The 20154-nt window shown below is 39.7% G+C and overlaps 2 protein-coding genes across 2 annotated transcripts; one reads left to right on the top strand and one right to left on the bottom strand.

Annotated features, from left to right (window-relative positions):
• The first annotated feature begins 7971 nt into the window (after positions 1–7971).
• On the top strand, positions 7972–11074 carry LOC143412292 (natterin-3-like). The gene is made up of 2 exons (XM_023152563.2): positions 7972–7999; positions 9104–11074. The coding sequence occupies exons 1-2, from the start codon at positions 7993–7995 to the stop codon at positions 10393–10395; spliced, it is 1299 nt and encodes a 432-aa protein (XP_023008331.1). The 5' UTR covers positions 7972–7992; the 3' UTR covers positions 10396–11074.
• Positions 11075–16838: 5764 nt separating this feature from the next.
• LOC101486334 (natterin-3-like) lies at positions 16839–19867 on the bottom strand. Its single transcript, XM_004555731.3, has 3 exons — positions 19796–19867; positions 19441–19519; positions 16839–18825 (listed from the first exon to the last, which is right to left on the bottom strand). Exons 1-3 carry the CDS (start codon positions 19799–19801, stop codon positions 17735–17737), a joined length of 1176 nt encoding a protein of 391 aa, XP_004555788.1. The 5' UTR covers positions 19802–19867; the 3' UTR covers positions 16839–17734.
• Between the last annotated feature and the right edge of the window lie 287 nt (positions 19868–20154).

Raw genomic sequence — 20154 nt, 5'->3', positions numbered from 1 at the left:
ATGTCAGACTCGGCTGAAGCGTGTGGCTGTTTTATGAAATGGACATATTCCCGTCTCTTCACTTTTCTGAAACAAGCAGACAAGAACATTACAGCAATATGTAAGCTATGTCCTGGGGAGAAAAAACTATCGGCTGCTGTTAATAGCGCGAGTAATCTACTGAAGCGCCTGACACAGAGCATAGACGAACACTTCTGAGTGATTCTTGTTCATCATCCATGGATAATGTTAAGGTTCAAAAATTGAGGAAGGAGAGTACAAACAACCATGGTCCAGAAGATCTTGGTCAAACAACTGATTTTAATGAATACACACGCGTGGGAAGACCAGCTCCGTTCGCCGACAGGAATTGATCTTCGACTTAATCAAAGCATACACAGATTTTTATAGCATCAGGGTTTAAATTAATGACGCCCCTTCATACGTCACAGACAGATTATATACATACGTCAAATCAAAACCACAATGACTTTTAACACAGTTCAAAAGAACATCGTCTTCTATCTTCATAACAGGTACATCCTGTCACTGCCGGATGCTCGCTTGTCATCTTGACACCTCAGCAGCAGTTGTGCGACAAACTGCTCTTTTTGCAACATCAAAGCATAACATGATTAAACTTTCCCCTATAAATGATTCTCTCTGAGTGTGTGTGTGTGTGTGTCTGTGTGCTAACCACAATTGCACCCTATTTCACCTCGCCGACTAGCTCCTGACCTCTAACCAGACAGAGAGACAGAAACCACTCTCGTATATGTAATAATCTTTCATCTATAAATAAATCTAACTAATGTGTGTGTGTGTGTGTGTGTGTGTGTGTGTGTGTGTTGACCTCACATGCTCTCTCATCTCACCGTTGCACTTCTGACCTTTTACCAGACCAGAGGCTCATCCTTAGGTACAATAACCTAACTGAAACTACATGTACTATGTTGAATAAATGTTTTAATCAAGAACCTCTAATGAAAACTTAATATAAAATGACCTGATATAAGTGTTTTGTAAGCATGTATTGCAATCCTTCTATGTTCTAGTTTTCCCTCAGCATGGATCATCTGGACACTCTCACCAGTGAAGCTTAAGACCCTTAATGAACCTGAACATCAACTCAAAATAAGCACAGATATGCAATATGTATAAAATAGTTATAACTGCATCTGGAATTCAAGGTTAATATAATAACTGTATGCATAAACATCTTAAGGCCTTCTTAAAGCTATCTGTTACATTGTTAGAGCAATGATCAATTTGAATAACCTAGTAATTCAAATAGCCTCGTCTAGCCAGCTGCTCAGAATAACTTAAGACTCTGCTTTCACTTCTGCAAACTCTCTGCAAGCCTGCAGTTTCCTGTCAGCCTGTGACTTTAATCTTTCTGAAAGACACACACTGTTAAACCTCTGAATGCAATATCAATGCTGCAGATTATATTCTTAATGCAATGGTAATGATGATTCTTTAACAATAGCAGTAAAATAATTTCCCTGCTCCACAATAACACCGCGGCAACTCCTGCTAAGCCGCAAAACGGGATTTTACTTCAGCAGCACAGAAAGCGTCTGAAGGTGAGCTTAAAAAATGACTGCAGGCTACATAGCTGGACTGGCCATCGGCCCACCGGGCGGTGATTTTTCGTTTTTATGGGTCGATGGGGGTTTTTTTTCTTCGTTTTTTCCGTAACGGTATAAACACTGAAAGTTGGTGGATTTGCCAGATGAAGGGAGATGTGTAAAAATAACTCAATTGTTTGGTGGTGGCTATTGCGGAGCTTCTACAGATTCAGTAACATTAGCAAGTGGTGGAGGCCAGCAGATGCAACACGCTGGCAGGTGAATGATGGAAAGGCAGGAGGAGCAGAGACCCGAGGCAGTGAACTGAACTTCAGGTAAGAAGTTATGACCTGCAGTCTGTCTGGGTCAGATATAAACCAAGTTTAGGTGGAGTTTATTTTCGTTATGCTGACTTTTTACAGTCAGTTACAATAACTCGTTTCTATACTGCTGGGCGGGTGCTATGATATTATTGATGTTGAACTTGTTTTATCTCATTTATAAGGTTAGTTATTAGAGTTTCCAACTGTCCCGTAAAAAACGGAATCGTCTCGTATACAGAGAAAATATTGCGCGTTTGGTATTGAGGTGAAAAGGAACACAGTTTGTCCCGTGTTTCAGCTACAATGAAAAAGACACAAAGCTGGAGTTATTCTGTGTCTTTGCTGCACAGCTGCCTCTTCTTCTCTCATTCTCTCCCCTCCCTCTCCTGTTTCTACTTCAATCATGAAACTGATCAATGATCAGCTGATCGGCTTTTCTCTCTTGTTTGTTTATCGCTCTGAATCTTAAAACAAACGTATGATGACTCAGTAGTGGGTAATATACAGAAATGGGAATTTATTAAATTCAAAATCAGAGAATTCACTATAAAATTCTGCAAAGAACTGAACAGGGAAAAACGGGAATATGAAAGTAATTTACTTTGTGAAATAACTCAGTGCTGTAGTAAAGAAAAACTAAACGTGCAAGAGAAGAATAAATTGATGGAGTTACAAACTAAATTAGACGATCTTTACCTAGAGAAAGCCCAGGGTGCCTTTATAAGATCGAGAGCCAAGTGGATTGAGGCAGGTGAAAAGAACTCATCATATTTTAGTAAGCTGGAAAAGTGTAGACAGCAGAGAAATCTAATCTCAAGCTTGTTGATAAATGGGACTGAATGTAAAGATTTCAGAAAGATTGAAAAGGAAGTCTTCACTTTTTATTCCAAATTGTACTCCTCAGAATATTCGGCAACTGATTCTGATAGTTTCTTTGATAAGATTCATAATCTCATCCCATGTATTGACAAGCCGTTCAAAGATCTGTGTGATTCAGAGTTTAAAATTGAGGAACCGGATTTGGTGGTCATGAAAATGGCATTAAACAAGTCCCCAGGGACAGATGGTGTGATGGCTGCACTTACAGCCACACAGTGGTAATCTCACCATGTTAGTGTAGAGGCTTATAAGTAACATTGCATTCACATTTCTTTCTTTAAATATAGGAGTTTATTTACAGAACAATAAATAACTGGTTTTGGTTTAGAATTCATTCACATATCCACATAACACTGCATTCTAAAATAAGTGCGCACATTTTAGTTTACACTGTTATGTATGATTAATCTTTTGTTTTCTGAGTTACCTTAGTTGCAGCTGTTCCAGTCCCATGATTAAGGAGCCAAGAGGTGGAAAAGGGGCGGAGCGAGCTTTAAAGGAAGGCTACAAATTGGTTCACGCCATAACTCAGGACCATGGGGGGGAATTGGAGTTCATTATGTTTGGTTTAGTTAGGTTTTGTGTGTTTTACCCCTTTTCCTGTTTTTGTGGGCTGATCAGCCACTATTTAAGTTTCCCCTTTGTCTCATTAAGTTAGGTCAGTTTGTTTGAGTTATCAGTTGTGTTGTCAACTTTGAGTAGAGTTTTGTTAGTTTGACCTCTTTTATGGGCCCAAGATTTTGATTCTTTTTGCATGAGTTAACCAATTATGTTTTTCGGGTTAAATAAAAAAATCATTTTTTGGACTTTAACCTGTGCCTAAGTTTCCTTCACTGCTCGATCCATCACAGATGGACTCACTACTAATTTTTATCAATTCTTCTGGAAGGACCTAAGAACTTTATTGTTTGATGCATTAAAGGAATCGATAGAGAAATAAGAACTGTTCTTGCATCCTATATCCTGTTCTTGGATTTTTACAAAGCATTTGACTCAGTTGAACATACGTTCATATTAAAAACTCTGCAGTCTTTTGGTTTTGGAGAGGAATTTATCAATGTTATAGAGATGCTATATAATGACATTAACAGCTCTGTTTTGCTAGAACATGGTACATGTTCAAGGTTTGAGGTTAATAGAGGGATAAGGCAGGGATGTAGCAGCTCACCGCTTCTGTTCATCATGGTTGCTGAGCTGTAAAGTAAAGTGTGCGTGTTAGTCCCCATAGGGAAATAGTTCCTCTGCATTTAACCCATTCACCCAGTGAAGCAGTGGGCAGCCACCAATGCAGCGCCCGGGGAGCAGTGTGTAGGGACGGTACCTTGCTCAGGGGTACCTCAGAGTAGCTGTTCAGTGGAGTCGAACCCCCGACCTTCCGATCATGGGGCCACCACTCTACCTACTGAGCTATCCCTGCCCTGAGCTGTTGTCTATTTTGATTAAAAACAGTCACATTGAGGGGTTAACTGTGATGGGTGAACAGATAATAATCAGTCAGCTCGCAGATGACACCACCCTGTTTCTAAAAAATGAGGACCAGATTCCTTTAGCCTTACAGGCGATCAACCACTTCTCCAAAGCTTCTGGCCTACAGCTGAATATTAATAAATGTGAAATTCTAGCTCTGCATGAGTGTCCCCTGCAAGCAATAAATAATATACAGATCAAAAAAGAGGCATTGTAATTTGCAAGGATAAGACATCAACAGAAAATAAGAATATCTGTACCAATATAGAAAAGTGTAAGTCAATTTTAAACAGGTGGCTGCAAAGGGACATAACTCTGTTTGGGAGAATCTTGCTAACCAAAATGGACAGTCTATCCAGACTAATCTATCCAGCCTTTTCTCTGCCCATATCTCCAAAACTAATTAAATCTATAAATAATCTTAATTTTAGGTTCATATGGAGGAACAAATGTCAATATATAAAGAAAAATTATATAATTAAGAATTATGAAGAGGGTGGGGCTAATGCCATTGACTTTGATGTTATGAATGGTGTACTAAAATTGAAATGGTTAAGATCTTTCATTAGGAACAAAAATTCCTTTTGGAACATTATTCCCAGTGTGATTTTTGGCAAAATGGGTGGAATAGACTTTTTGTTACGTTGTGACTTTGATTGCAGTTCGTTACCTGTTAAACTCTCAGCTTTCCATCAGCAGTTCCTTCTCTACTAGAAATTAATCTATAAACATAACTTTACTCCTCACAATACCCCTATATGGAACAACAGGTATATCTGTTTGTGTAGGAAATCTGTGTACGTGGATGAATGGAGATCTAAAGGGATTTGGGCTGTAGCTCATTTTATGGATGATAATGGGGTCTTATTAAAACATGAGACATTTTGTGAGAAATTTGATGTAAGATGTACTGCTAACAGATATAAATCCCTAGTGAAAGCCATCCCAGTCCCTTTGAGATCAATGATAAAAGAAGATATTGTGCACTCTAAAATTTCTTCTGGACTGAAGCAGCTCTGCATAACTGGAGTTGAATTTGGTGACAGCAGGTTTACAAACAAAGTGATCAGGAATATTTTGATAAACGAAATTTGCCCTAATCCGGTTAAAAAAAATTATATCCTTAAAGAATTTGAGACCATGGAGGTTAAGGCGATAAGAAAAAAGTATATCTCACTTCCTCTTTCTCCTAAAGTAAAAGAGGTTCACTTTTTTTTCTTTCTTTTTGGCCTGTCCCATTTGGTTCTTTAGCCATCAGAATTGTTGTCTGAAGACCAACAAGGATACCCAATGGGTTTACTTTGCCAAATGGATCATCGTGGCATTGCCGTATTGGTCCATTTCATCGATCTTTGTTTTTGTTATTTATTATATTTTATTTTCAGATGTTACAGACGGGACAGACATGAGTGAGGGATAGGAAAGGGAAAAAGAAAGAGGAAGGAAAGGAAAAACAGAAGGGGAGAGGGACAGTGAGAAAGCGGGGGAGAAAAAAAATTAAAATCTCCTGGATCACCTGTTGAGAGAGGAATAGAAAACAAGCAAAAAAAAACAAAAAAAACAAAAACAAAGCAACATACTAAACACAACACCATCGCATTAATCTAGCTAAGTGTAAACAGCAGTAAATACTAAATATTCAATGTTGTTGTGCAGCACGCAGGACAGACAGCGCACAATGTGCTTTGAAGTAGCAGCCAAGAAAGGTGTAAAAGAGGTTCACTTTAAAATCATTAATGAGGTTTATCCAACCAATGAATTCTTAAGACGGAAATTTAACTTAGATGTGAACGCCTGCACATTTTGTGAAAATGATATTGAAAGTCTGGATCACTTGTTTTTCAACTGTGAATCAGTGCACTCCTTCTGGACTGACATGTGGAGCTGGCTACTGTTTGGAATACTTGCTGAGAATGCAGATTTTGACCTGTTGATTAGGACGTTTTTGTTAATGGGAAATTTTTTTATTCACAAATGCAGATACTTTAAAGCTAAACCATGTATAAACAGATGGCTGAATGACTTTAAACTCTGGGCTAAATCGCTGAAACTTGTGAATACTAAGAAACCCCATAAACTTGTTGTTTTATTTAAAGAGTTTAATCTATGTTAAAAAAAAACCCCCAAAAAAACCCCTCCCTATTTTATAATCATGACTGCCCTTTTTTGCTCATGTTATTTTTTGCCTTTGGTTCAAATCCTTCAATGACTGTTCTTTCTTTTTGTACTAACTCTTTTAGCTTTGTGCTTATTGTTTTTTTGTTTTTTTTTTCGTTTTGTTTTTTTGTTTGTTTGTTTGTTTGTTTTTCTTGCTATAATGCTCAACCGAGGATGTAACATAATCGGATTAATGACGGTGCCTTGTATGTTATACTGTTGTTTGTAAATAAAGTTAAAAAATAAATAAATAAATAAATAAATCTTACAACAAACGTTTTCATCTGATGTAAAATGTATAGAAATCCATTATTGTACATAGTATTTTTTTAGGGTCCCATCATAATTTCTTCAGAAGTAGCTAAGTACTGTTTATGATGCCAGCATTTTCCCACATTTTCTAGATACTGTACCAGTACTGTGTGTAAAATGCCATCAAAAAGTCAATTAAGTTTTTTCTTTCTCATCTGTCTTTCTATCTCCTTTCACTTTTTAAAGGTTGCCACGTTAGAAAAAATATTTTGCCCTGCCATGGTGTTTATTGATGTGGCAAATGAATGGTTTATGAAAATATATCTAAATCTGTCATCAGTAATCAGTAATGATCATGTCTCACCTCTAGTCTTCTGTCTTAATTTCAGGTTTTCACCATGTTTTGTAAATAGTTCAGGAGGTTAACTCGACCAAGCAGTCTACTTTCGGGTACTGTTTAGAATACCAGAATAGGGAGGATGCGTAGGTTTAAGTTTATTAGATTGACACATATATACCAGCACAACCCGTTCTCACTCCCAAAGCGTAACATTTTACGCTAGGTGACAAATCGTCACCATATTACGTTTTCGGCTACCCACCACGTTCCTAAATGACGACCTCGGAAAAAAGAGGAAATATGAGAACCGTCTGGACTGAATCTACACATGTTTGCTCTTTTTCTTCAAATCGCTTAGAAACACGCTATTTAACATCATTAAAGTCGGAATAAGGTTATGGTCAGGGCTAGGGATAAGGTTAGGTTTAGGGCTGGAATACAGGGCTGGAACGTCTATTACCGCGGGAGCGTCATTTCACTGGATTCCAGCCATAACCCGCCACGTACCATAAGAACGCCGAAGGTCTCCTTTCGCGTTCCTCAGGAACAAGTGGAGAGTGATATATGAAAAGATGGGATGGAAGGAAGAAGAGAAGCAAAGAGTGATTCACAGGCAGAGCCTAAATTATTTCTCACAGTTTTTTGTTGCCTTATGGTTCCAAGCGCTGTCACCAATCTTTGCATTTTGTTATTATCTCATGACACTTGTTTAATCAGCTACCATCTCTCCTATGGACTTTTTAATGTCTACAGTCTCAGATCCACACAGCCCTGCCCTTCCCATATTAGATTCTTGATGAATGTGTGTTGTTGTTATTCAGCCTGGTTCAATGTGCCCCTTTTTGACTTTGAGCACCCGCCCCTTTAAACCTCTCTGCACGGCCCTGCATCACAGAAATATAACAGCAAAATATTTTCAGGAAACTCCCTCACATCCTATTTTTATCTCACTGGCCTCCTTATAAGAGAGTGGAAAGAAAAAGTAAGTCACAGGACAGTTGAAGCAAGCGAAAGCAGACTGAAGATGGAAGGTGAGCACTGCTTGTTTGCAAATTTTAACCAACACTACACATTTTCAAAACAGGTTGTAAACGTTTAGCTCCTCTCTGAAAGGGAATTCCCCATCTTGAGACAGTTCAGACTCTTGACTCAGTGTCTTCATAGCTTTGCTGTTCAGAGCTTTTATTGATTTTATACACTCCTGATTATATGATTTTCCCCCTGTTTTCATATCCCACATACATTTGCCATTGTTGTTGCTGCTGATCCTACCTCTGGATTTTGATTTTAAATGGTAAATGGCGTGTATTTGTATGAGTCTGCGTCTGTTAAGTTCTGTGTCTCGTCTGGATCTCTCTATCTGCCGTGTACTTTCTGTTTTATTTTGTAGGTCTGTGCCTAATGTCTGTGCGTTCAGCTTTGTGCTCTCCCTGTCTCGTCAGTGTAATCAGCGTCAGCCGTTTCTCCCAGCTGTTTCCTCTTAGCTCTGTTCACCTCTTGTATTTAGTGTCTGCATCTTCCCCTGCTCGTTGTTGCGTCACACCCTCACTTTCACTGTGTGTTCTGTTTGCCAGCCTGCCTACCTGTTTAGTTTGCTCCGTATTCCCAGTTTAGTTAGTTTTTGTTCAGTTTCTTCCCAGCAATAAAGCTGAGTATTGTGAGTTACTTCTGTCTCTGAGTCCTGCATTTTGGGTCCTCTCTTCCTGCCTGCCTGCACACAGCAATGACAAAAACAGTATTAAATTGAGTCACATAATATTATTTCTACATGTTCGGAGGGTTTTTGAGTATATTTTTGGGACTTTTGAGTCTTTTCTTTATTAAGATGATTTAGGTCTGCGTTTTAGTCTTCCCATGGTCTTTGAGTTTACTCATGTTTTCCAGTCTGGTCCTTGTGTTTCATTCCATTTCATCATATTTCAGAGGGAAATTATTCTGAAATTATCTACAGGAAAAATTGTTTAATGAACATATAAATTAAGGTGATGTGTATAGCATCGTGCTGTTTAATGATGCTATTATAATTTGTATTTTGAGGCTTTGCAAATAATGTTTTGAGACATTTGCATCATTTTACTTTGTGTGCCTGCATTTTAGTTTCATGCATGTCCTTTTCCTTTTATCCACATGAACAGATTCCAGTGGCATCCCTCCAACTTCAGTGAACAGACTGATGCAAACAAATCTGCCACTTCTAAGTGTTCGTAACTTCAGACAGAAGAGACAAGTTCAGTCTTCCTCCTTTGTCCCTATCAATGGCACTAACCTGATGTGGGTGACCTGGAACAACTCTCTTCCTAATCATACCGTCTCGATTTACAATGGCTATACTAATCAAGTTGATTATATCTGTAAGTACAAGTGTGACGCTGGCTTTTATACGCCCAGCAAGGGTCGATATTGCTCCTTTTCCAGTAATAAAAGGAATACAATAGGTTATAAATTTGAAATACTGGTTAACAAAGACAACTTTGAGATCCTGGAGTGGAAGGCTGATTCGTATGGTTCAGTACCAAAGAATTCAGTCTGGACCTGCCCAGGGAAGCAAATATATGTGGGCAAGAACCAATATGGACTGGGGAAGGTGTCCACTAAAGATAAGGTTTTCTACTTGCCTTATAAGGATAAAGAATATTCATACAAGAAGTATAAGGTCTTGACCATCAGTGAAAATGTAATCAGCCAGACGATTTACAATGTCAGATACAACAATGATGATTCTAAAGTCTTCAAATTTCCTCCTGAGGTCATGCATGAAGCAACCATCAGCAACTATGAATGTCACAAAGTAGTGAAAACAGTGACACTCTCAAAGACATATGAGGTGCAGCAGAGGTGGGACTTTGCCTTTTCTGTCAAGTTTGGGGCTAACACAACCATTAAGGCTGGCATTCCACTCCTTGTGGGAGGAACTGTTGAAGTCAGCACAGAGGTGCAGTTTCAGTTTACAAAGGGAGCCACTGTGACAGAGAGTATGACTGACACTGCCTCTGTGGAGCTTACCGTGCCACCAAACCACTCCTGTAAATTTTCCACTGTTCGGCACAAAGAAAAAGTTGATATTTCATTCACAGCACTCCTCAGGCGTACTTACGGTGATGGAGAGATCCACACAACGTCAATCACTGGGACATATGATAATATTCAGATTGGAGAAATCCAGGCTGTGGTCGATCGATGTGAACTTCTAGAAAAATTCAAGCATTGTCCGGTCCAATCCAGTTCCACTGAACAGAAAAACGCAGCAAACCACACAAAACACAACGAAAATAGGAAAAAAGAAAACAGAAATAGGAGAAAACTGAGGCTATTGTCAGCTAATGTGAATTTCTTAGAAAACCCCGTCGAATCCAGTTCCAGTATGTCTAATAATGTCAATCTTGTTTTTCTTCTCTTAACATCATTTTACCATTTTTGTTTGCTTTGAATCAGTTTCAAAGCTTAATAAAAAGGATATAAACGAATAAAAAGGATACGGATGAATAAACATGATATTAAAATGATATAATCCCCACACATTATACCTTTAATCAAAGAATGGTTGAATCATGATTAGGGATGCGTATCGTTTAGGTTTTATCCGATACCAGTACCAAACCGGTACTTTTGAAACGGTGCCGGTGCTTAAACGGTGCTCGAACCGGTGCTTAAAGAATGGAGAACACAAAATTGACCCAAAAACCTCGTGTTTAGCTGTTAAACATTTAACAGTTGGAGGTTTATCATTGAGCAGGAAGAAAGCAAATCAAAACGCTTTCTTATCACGACTGCTGCTGATGACTTTGTATTCAATAAGCTTAGAAAGTTAATAATGTGTCAGATAATATGTATTTTATGTGGAGCAATGTGTATTTCATCAGTCAGTTAAACCTTTGACGTAAATAGAATATTACAAGATAACCGAGTCTGAGTAGAATCAACAGGATGACTGCAGTCGCTGACATTAACAGGTTATCTGGAAGTTACAAAGAGCAGCTGACCTGCATTTGCTCGCTGTTGGCAGAGGTATGAAAATGCGCAGTGAAATCTAACGCACATGGCAAACTTCGCCGACGATATTCTAGGGAGGAAAAAATACACATCAGCCATCGGCCATTTTGATGAACGCATACGCCCCCTAGAGCGCACTAACTTTATTAACAGCCACACTAATGTAAAGCACACATCAAACATAAATAGACCATTTGACTGTCTCCATAATTGAGAGCATTTTCTCTTCTTATTTCAACACCCCCACTTGCTCTCATATTATGATGCTCTTAAGCAAACAAAAAACAACAAACAAAAGGTTTCTTCCTCAGTACTGTATACATGTCCGTATACCATGTTAATGCCCGAACATAAACTTCTCAAACTTGAACAACTTAACTTTTGTTGCAGGTTTTGTCATTACATCTGCAACCATCTCTTCTGTTGAACAATAATCCAGAGTTATTTTTCCTGCACTCACAGTTGACCTCACAAAGTGGTACTTTATGTCAACATGTTAACATCTCTGTCTCGTCACAGGATTCTTCGCCAACGCAATGGCACCCTGATTATCTTCATGAACTTTTGGCGGTGCATATTTTTGTCCATCAATACCTTGTAACAGTTGCATTAGGTACAAAACTTCTTGTAGGGTTGCAGCTAAAGCCATGTACTCCGCTTCACAGGTAGATAATGCAACAGTAGGTTGTCTTTTGGTTTTCCATGAGATTAAAGGACCATCTACAGACAAGCTTATGCAATAACCAGTTGTACTCCGTCTGTCTGTTACATCAGCTGCCCAATCAGCATCGCTGTATGCCCACAACCTCAGTTCTTTGTTGTCACATTTCCTGTAACACAGTTCTTTCTCGGTTGTCCCTTTCAGATACCTCAGTACATGTTTTACTGTAGTCCATTGGTCTTCAGTTGGCTCAGTAAAGTACTGTGAAAGTTTACTGACTATAAAACTCAAGTCTGGTCTTGTGCATGTAGCCAAATAGATCAGATTACCAACTGCCTCTCTGTACCTTTTGACATCACTCATCATTTCTGCATCATCAGCATAGTTCAGTTTTTGCTCACAGGGTGTCTGTCTTTCTTTACAATCCTGCATGTTGAATCTTTCAAGTATTTTTTCCACATATTGTTTTTGTGACATTTTTACACAGTTATCACTCTGGTCAAAATCTATACCAATGAAATGTCTCAGTTTACCCAAATCCTTCATTTTGAATTTTGCTGCAAGCATTTTCTTCACAACAGTTAGTTCACTTTCATCACTAGCAGCAATGATCAGGTCATCCACCCATACTGTCAGAATCACCTTCTTATTTTCTGTCATTTTTGTGTAAACACAATGGTCAGTGGGGTTCTGCACAAAGTTGTTCTCACTCAGATATTCATGCAACAACTTGTTCCAATTTCGGCCTGATTGTTTTAGCCCATATAGCGACTTTTTCAACTTGCACACAAGTTTTTCATTTGTGTCGGATTTTACCTCATAACCCTCAGGTTGTTCCATGAATACCTCACAATCTATTGGTGCGTGAAGATAGGCAGCTTTAACATCCATTTGGTGTAAAAGCATGTTTTCTTGTGCTGCCTTTTGCATCAACACTCTGATACTAGTCAGGTTAGCAGTAGGGGAAAATGTTTCTTCATAATCCACACCTATCCTCTGACTATATCCTTTAGCAACATAACGTGCCTTGTACTTCTCAGATCCATCAACATTGTTTTTGACTGCGTACACCCATCTACCCCCCACTGTCTTCTTACCCTCAGGCACAGTGGTTAAGGTAAATGTGTCATTTTCACTTAGTGATTGCATCTCTTCATCCATTGCACTGACTCATTTCTCTGAGTTAGATGAAGTTATTGCTTCCTTGAATGTTTGGGGAATGTTACACATTGCTCTGTAACAATAATCCATGTTTGTAAGTACTTGATCACAATCCTCCTTGTCAGTAACATATTCACTTAAATACCCAGGCCTTTTTCTCACTCTGGAAGGATACCTTGCAGCCTCGCAGTCGAGTTCATTCTCCTGTGACTGGCTGCTCATCTCAGACATGCTTACTGGGATCTGTTCTTGAGTATCTGTGTGTTCTGTACTCACATCAGTCTGTTCTCTGGTCTTGGTAAACCTGTTTGGTGTCTCAAAGTCACCCTCATCATCTGGCACCTGGTCAGTCTGTGTTTGTCTCTCTACTCTTGTTTTAGTCTCAAACTTCACCAGTCTATGCTTCTGTACTTTCCCACTGTCTGGGTAGTAGACCATATAAGCTGGACTGTTCTTGTCATAGCCAACAAAAATTCCTTTCTCACACCTTGAGTCTAGTTTTCTCTTGTTCTGCCTGTAGGCATAACACACTGACCCAAATGTCTGCATCCTGGAAAGGTTTGGCCTTCTTCCTGTCAGCATCAAACATGGTGTCTGTCCTGTGCGTCTGTTAAAACATCTATTCCTCACTACAGCTGCTGTTTGCACTGCGTAAGTCCACAACTCTTTAGGTAACTGCTTCTCTATTAACATACACCTGGCCATATCAAAAAGAGTGCGCCAATTGCGTTCTGCAGTACCATTTTGGTGTGGTGAGTATGGTGCTGAGGTCTCATGCCTGATTCCATTTTTGCTAAGGAGTGCCTGATACTCATTTCCCATAAACTCTGTTCCATTGTCAGACCTGATACATTTAACTTGCCCATACGGGGCTGTATCAGCCAAAAACTTCTGTGTCGCTTTTGCTGTGTCACTCTTGTTTTTCAGAAAAGACACAAACACCGCACTGGAATAGTCATCAGTGAATGATAGTGCAAATCTATATCCATCTCTGGACTCTGGGTCTACTGGACCAGCTAGGTCTGTGTGTACCAGCTCTAAGGCGGTTTTGGCTCGTGCATCAGGGTCCCTGTTTCTAGTTTGAACAAACTTTCCCTGTGTGCACACTTCACAATGCAAGACAGATTTGTCTGTTTTTCCTTTGATTGCCATACCATCAACAACCCCCTGTAATTTCTGAATGTCATCATAATTACAGTGACCGAGAATTTCATGCCATGTTTGCATGTCATAGCAACCCTTACACTGGTCTTTACCTTCAGTGTTTACTGTTTGTAGGTAGTACAGTCTGTTGTACTCATATATTGGGAACCTTGTACCGTCTTTGTGTCGCAGGGTGTCTTTTCCTTGCTTGAAGATCATAGTTGCCCCATTTGAGGTAGCTGCTTTCACAGAGAAGATGTCTTGTGGATACGATGGGATGTACAGTGCCTGTTTCAGGGTTGTTTTGTGGCACTGCCCCCTGCTGTCCATCAAGCAAAACTCTGCCTCCCCTCTTTGCTCTGCAACTCCAGTGCACTTTGTGCCGTCAGCCAACTCTACGTAGTGTGACTTGGGCTGGAAACTGTCGTCAAATCTCCTGAACTTCGTTATATCTGTGACAATATGCGAAGTTGCCCCTGTGTCCACCATCAGACCCTTTTTGTTGATGCCATGCTCTGACTGGAACGCTGCATCCTCGCTGCTTACCCGGAATGCGTAGTCTTTGCTACCCGACTCCTCAGAAACTTTCCGTGCGTTGTCTTGCCGCCGTTTCCGTCTGCATGTTGAGTCCCGATGGGTGGTGCTTTTACACTCGCTGCACCACTGCTTGCGCTGACACGTCCTGGCTTTGTGTCCTTTTAGTCCGCATCTGAAACACACTATGTCTGCGTTGCCGGCCCCACGGTCATTCGATTTTTCAAACGTGGAATTGTCGCTCGGTCTTGCACGTGCTTTCATGATGTTGTCATCTGACGCTGCGGCGCGCATTTTCTCTGTGTCTTCAAAGCTTCGCAGTTTAGTTTTAAATTCAGCAAAAGTCACTTCAACTTCACTTTGTGTGACATGGATAGCAAACGGTTTGAACGATTCTGGCAGTCCCTTCAAAACCATTGCTACCAATAGCCCATCACTCAATGTTTCACCAGCATTCCTCAGGGCTGTGATTATTGTCTCTGCTCGTATCACATACTCAGTCACACTCTCACTGCTGGGCTTTTGGAGCGAAGTGAGTTCTGTATACAGGCTAATTATACGAGGTTTTCCTTTACCTGCATAATAGTTTCTTAGAATCCCCAGCGCCTTCCGTCCATCGTCCGCTGCTTCTCGCATAACAAGAGACAAACTTTTGTCATCCAGAAACTGGATCAGCTCCGCGTAGGCCTCTGCATTCTTTGCTCCGTCTTCTTCTCCCTCCACGTCGGTAGGCTGCCTCAAAATAATGTCTCTTAAACCCTGCAAACGAAGGTGGCCCAAAAATTTCGTCTCCCATAGTTCGTAATTCTTTTCGTCTCCATCAAAAACTAGCCGAGCCCAACGGCTATTTCACTCAGCGGCTCGTCGGCTCATGGCGCTAGCATGGTATGCTAATCCTCACCGAGTGCACAGTACGTCGCGGCGTTTCTCTCGGTGGCAAAAAAACAGATGGACTCTTTCGGAAAACTTCTTAGCTTCCTGGGCCCATAACCTGTTGGCAGAGGTATGAAAATGCGCAGTGAAATCTAACGCACATGGCAAACTTCGCCGACGATATTCTAGGGAGGAAAAAATACACATCAGCCATCGGCCATTTTGATGAACGCATACGCCCCCTAGAGCGCGCTAACTTTATTAACAGCCACACAAATGTAAAGCACACATCAAACATAAATAGACCATTTGACTGTCTCCATAATTGAGAGCATTTTCTCTTCTTATTTCAACACTCGCTTTTTCAAGACTTTGTTTAAATAAACTTGGTCACAAGTAGGGATGGGTATCGAAACCCGGTTCTTGTTGAGCGTCATTTACCTGGCAGGAAACACGGCGCCTAAGCGGCTCAAACGCTCAAAAGTTTGGTCATACTTTACGAGAACGGATGACAACAGGGCAACTTGCAATACTTGCAAAGTAGATATTTAATTTAAGGGAGGAAACACTACGAATATGCAAAAGCATTTGCTCACAAAACACGCGATGACCTTAAATGAATGTCGTGTTTTTAATTCCACTCCGGACTCGTGAATCTCAGCCCAGCAGCAGCGGTAACGTTTGCACGTCCTCTCCCGTTAATGCGGCAGGTAAATAATCAACTAACAGTGCATATTATGTTAGCGCGATCTGCCTTATTACAAAACCTGCCATTACTGTGCATTTAGGCGACCATGATGAGAGAGACAGAGTCTGGCTCAGATGCTGGCAGTTTTCGCTGCAGTCTACCGTTAGCGTCTCCTTTCAGACCAGGATAGACGAATGTCACCGAGCAGTGACTAAGTTTGTGGTAAAAGGCTTGCACCCATTTGCCACAGCAGATGCCCCCGATATTCGGTAAGTGAATGTGTGTAATTGTAGGCAGGACATTACTGGATATTCTTGTGTAATTGCTACAGAACAATTTATGTTATACTTTGTTATTGCTACAGAAGAATATTTATTTTATTATTTTACATTTACCCTGTGACACCCCATCAAAGAGCCGTAGGCTGTGGATCTCTTAAGATCTCACTGTTGGGTTTGTAAGGCCATGTTACTCCTAAATTTCTATCTTGTTCAAATAGAAGATATAAGTATAGAGGATACAAGTATACACTGTTATTTTTAGCATTTAATTATGATTATATGCATTAGATGAAAATGAAAGTGTTGCTGAATGTCAACTTAACTGACCTTAAAATGTCAGTTTCAATAAAACTGTGTCTAAACTAGTAAATCTAGTAGTAAACTAGCCTTTTTTTTCATTATAAAAAAAAAGGCTGTGGTGAGCAGTTAATGAGGTTTCAGTGCCATCTGCTGGATTGACTGAACACACCCAACAAGAAAGCCAGGTACAAAAACAGTTTTCACAATTTTTTGTGAAGAATTAAAAACTGATGTAGTGATCACACCACTAAAAAGTTTATTCTTGGTAAGTCAACATGTAATTATTTATTATTAGTGAGCACATGGGCAGAGATAAGGAGAGTGTGGCTCTTCCTTTACTTTATCACATTATCTTGGAAGGAAGGTAGGAAGTTTTATTTTTAGTCTGATTTAAGAGGGTCACAGTGTCTCGTGAATGATCAATTCCTTGAATAAGATATCAAATACTACAGTCCAGCAAAGAAAAAAATTATCATGATAATTATTCTTATAGATTCATAAAAACTAAGCAGGTAGAGCAAAGTTGCCAATTTGTATGCATTCAAACATCAGTCCAGCTATTTAATTCAATTCAATTCAATTTGTTTTTATACAGCCTCAATTCAAAACAACTGTTACTGTTATATTGTAAGGTAAAACCCATAAAATAATACAATAGAGAAAACCCTGACAATTACATATTCCCTTTAAGCAAGCACTTTGGTATCACTCCAAAAAGTTGATTCTGTTCATCTGGACGTAGTGTTTTGTGGGAGAAACGTTTCGTCACTCATCCAAGTGACTTCTTCAGTCTCAGCTGACTGCAGGTTTCCCCAATCTTATAAACAGTACATTTGCATAATGACTGAAACCAGCCCACTGAAGGAACAATGGGTGGGGAGGTCAGTTCCTTAATCTTAAATATGCAAATTCTCATGACCATTGATCAACAACCACTGACCAAAACCCACTGATCAAAGACCACTGATTAATGGCCATGAGTACCATTCACAGAGACTTGGGGAATGGCTGCAATCACAGCATTGTAAGATGGCGAACGATGTACCCTTAGGCCCCCTCCTCAATTCATAAATTTGGAATATTAAGTTTTACTTTACAACTTAACTTGTATATACACATGATTACAACTGTGTTATTATGTCTTTTGTGGGCATGGCTGTGCAGAAGTTAGGTATTCACATCTTTCTACCACAGCAAGGACCTCTCCCGTCTGGATGCTGTAGTATGTCCCTGAGATGTGTGATCGTTTCATTGCTGTGTTCCTGTAGGTTCGGGTGAGGAGAGCAGTAAAAGGGATGTTTACATCATACTTATAAGCCAGCATTTTGACTTTGCAGGAGTGGTTTGGTGGGACGGAGACCTGTACTTCAACAGTGTGGGTGTGATCTTCTGCATGAGTTGCCCCATTTGAATAGTCAAATGTAAATTGACCGCTAACCTGAATGCTTCCGGATGCTACGGCAGGGACTCCTGCAGTAAAAGTCTTAGTGACACCAACCGAGACAGAAGCGTGAATGTCCCACCTTTTCTCATCTCTAACTGTCTTTGAAAGAGTTACTGTTTTTGTCACTGGATTGCATCCATTGTTAATACTGGAAGAGATGCGCATGGTCTCAGGAGGATACTCGATGATTTTAGCGTTGTTAGTTTTATACCTGACATCAGAGATGATCTCACTGTCAATATCTCTATTAATGGTCAGCACCTCATAGTACTTGTACCAATATTCTTTACCTCTCCAAGGTAGAAAAAGTGCAGTGTGTCTACGATGCACTTTACCTAGACCATACTCGTTTTTTCCAACATAAACCTCATCACTAGAACATGTTCTAACTGCATGTTCGGGCACTGAACCATAGGAACCTTTCTTCCACTCCACGATCTCAAAGTCATCTTTGTTCACAAGGATATCAAATGAGCCCGTACGATACTCTTTGTCGCCATAGGGATAGTGGCAGAAATCTCCCAAGCTATGGCTGTAGAATCCAGCATGGCATCCATGTTTACAGACATAGTCAAAACGTCCCACATATGTGTTGTAAATTGACACTGCTCCATCAGGGAGCGAACCATTCCAGGTCTGCCATTTCACGTTGCCCTTATTATCAAACGCCTGCCTTTTCTGTTTCATCTTGGCTGGAAACAAAAGATGTTGATATACTGATGTGTTAACTGAGATGTCTGTCATTTCAGGAGCTCTGTCCAGATCTGGGTTCAGAGAGGTCACTGTACGAAAGAAAACAAAAACCTTTTTAAAAAAAATAATCATATGCATGTGTGAAAAGATGAAACTTCAGAAACTGCTCTTTTCATAAGGTCGACACAATTTTAACTTGACTATGATATTTTCTCCTAGTAGTTTCAATTCATCTTAAATTTCTCTTTTAGTTCAGAATTTCTTATGACTGTCAGTTAAAACGGTTTTAAAATCAGGTTTAAGCCAAATCTTGGTAAAAAAATAAATAAATAAATAAATAAATAAATAATAATTAAAAATGAAAATATGAACTGGACGTCTCGTTATTTCCTGATATTTCTAAATGGGTTAATTCAGATTTAAGCAGGAGATAAACAATTCCAGTGCCTCAAGGTAAATTGATGATCCAAGGATGAATTTGTAGTGTTTGGTGTGTTGCAGCCTTTAGACTGACGAATCCTGGTCTTTAGCTGTTTGATTAGTGCTTATTGCTCCTGAGCACATAGTGTACACTGGGTTTATCTGAGCATTTCATCTCTAAGTAGTTTTAGAGCTAGTATAAAAAAGTGAATCTCACTTGTTTATTTTCACAAAAGGACTTTTGAGGACACTTTTGCAAATTCATAATGCCAGTTACATTTTACCATTTCTGTCCTCTGAGTGCTTCTTCACAGTGCCCTGAGGACTGGCTGGGGACAGAGCCAGCAGCAACAGCAATGACAGCTTTAATAAAAAGGAAAAGCTGTTTTATTGCAAACAGTTTATATTGCAGCCATTAAACAGCTGACCACCACTGTTACCCTAAACGCAGAGGCTGCACAAGAAACATGAAACTCAAACATATGGTAAAATCTGAAAACAAAAATTCCTTAGAAATCAAATGTTAAATTATCTTCAGCAATAAGTGAACAGTCTGCTTTGTTTTGCAGTTTTATATTTAGGTTAATTACATTTTCAAAACCTGTTTCAACATTTACTGTGAAGTAAAAAGTTACTCACCATCATAAGTGTAAGTTGCTAAGTCTTTCGAGGTCTGACGCGTGTCTGACTGCAGACCAATATCTTATTTTGGACTCTGACCAATCAACAGGTGGGTGAAAGCAGAGATCAATAACATGTTACAGTGTGTTTGTGCTTGTGTCACGTTGCATTTATTACCTTTCCCAATATGTCTGTGAAGGTTCTCAGTCATTCAGGTCGTCGTAGTCTAAGGAGCTTGGAAAGAAAAGCGTCTGGACTTCTTTAAGTTGTTTCAAAACGTTTCACCTCTCATCCGAGAAGCTTCTTCAGCTCTAAGGTCAAATGGTGGAGAGTCCCAGATTTAAGCCCTATAGGAGCGTCCCCCAAGAAGGATGCCC

Source organism: Maylandia zebra, linkage group LG12, assembly GCF_041146795.1.
Source record: "Maylandia zebra isolate NMK-2024a linkage group LG12, Mzebra_GT3a, whole genome shotgun sequence".
In the NCBI taxonomy this organism is placed as follows: Eukaryota; Metazoa; Chordata; class Actinopteri; order Cichliformes; family Cichlidae; genus Maylandia; species Maylandia zebra.
This window is presented reverse-complemented; position numbering and strand designations above follow the sequence as displayed.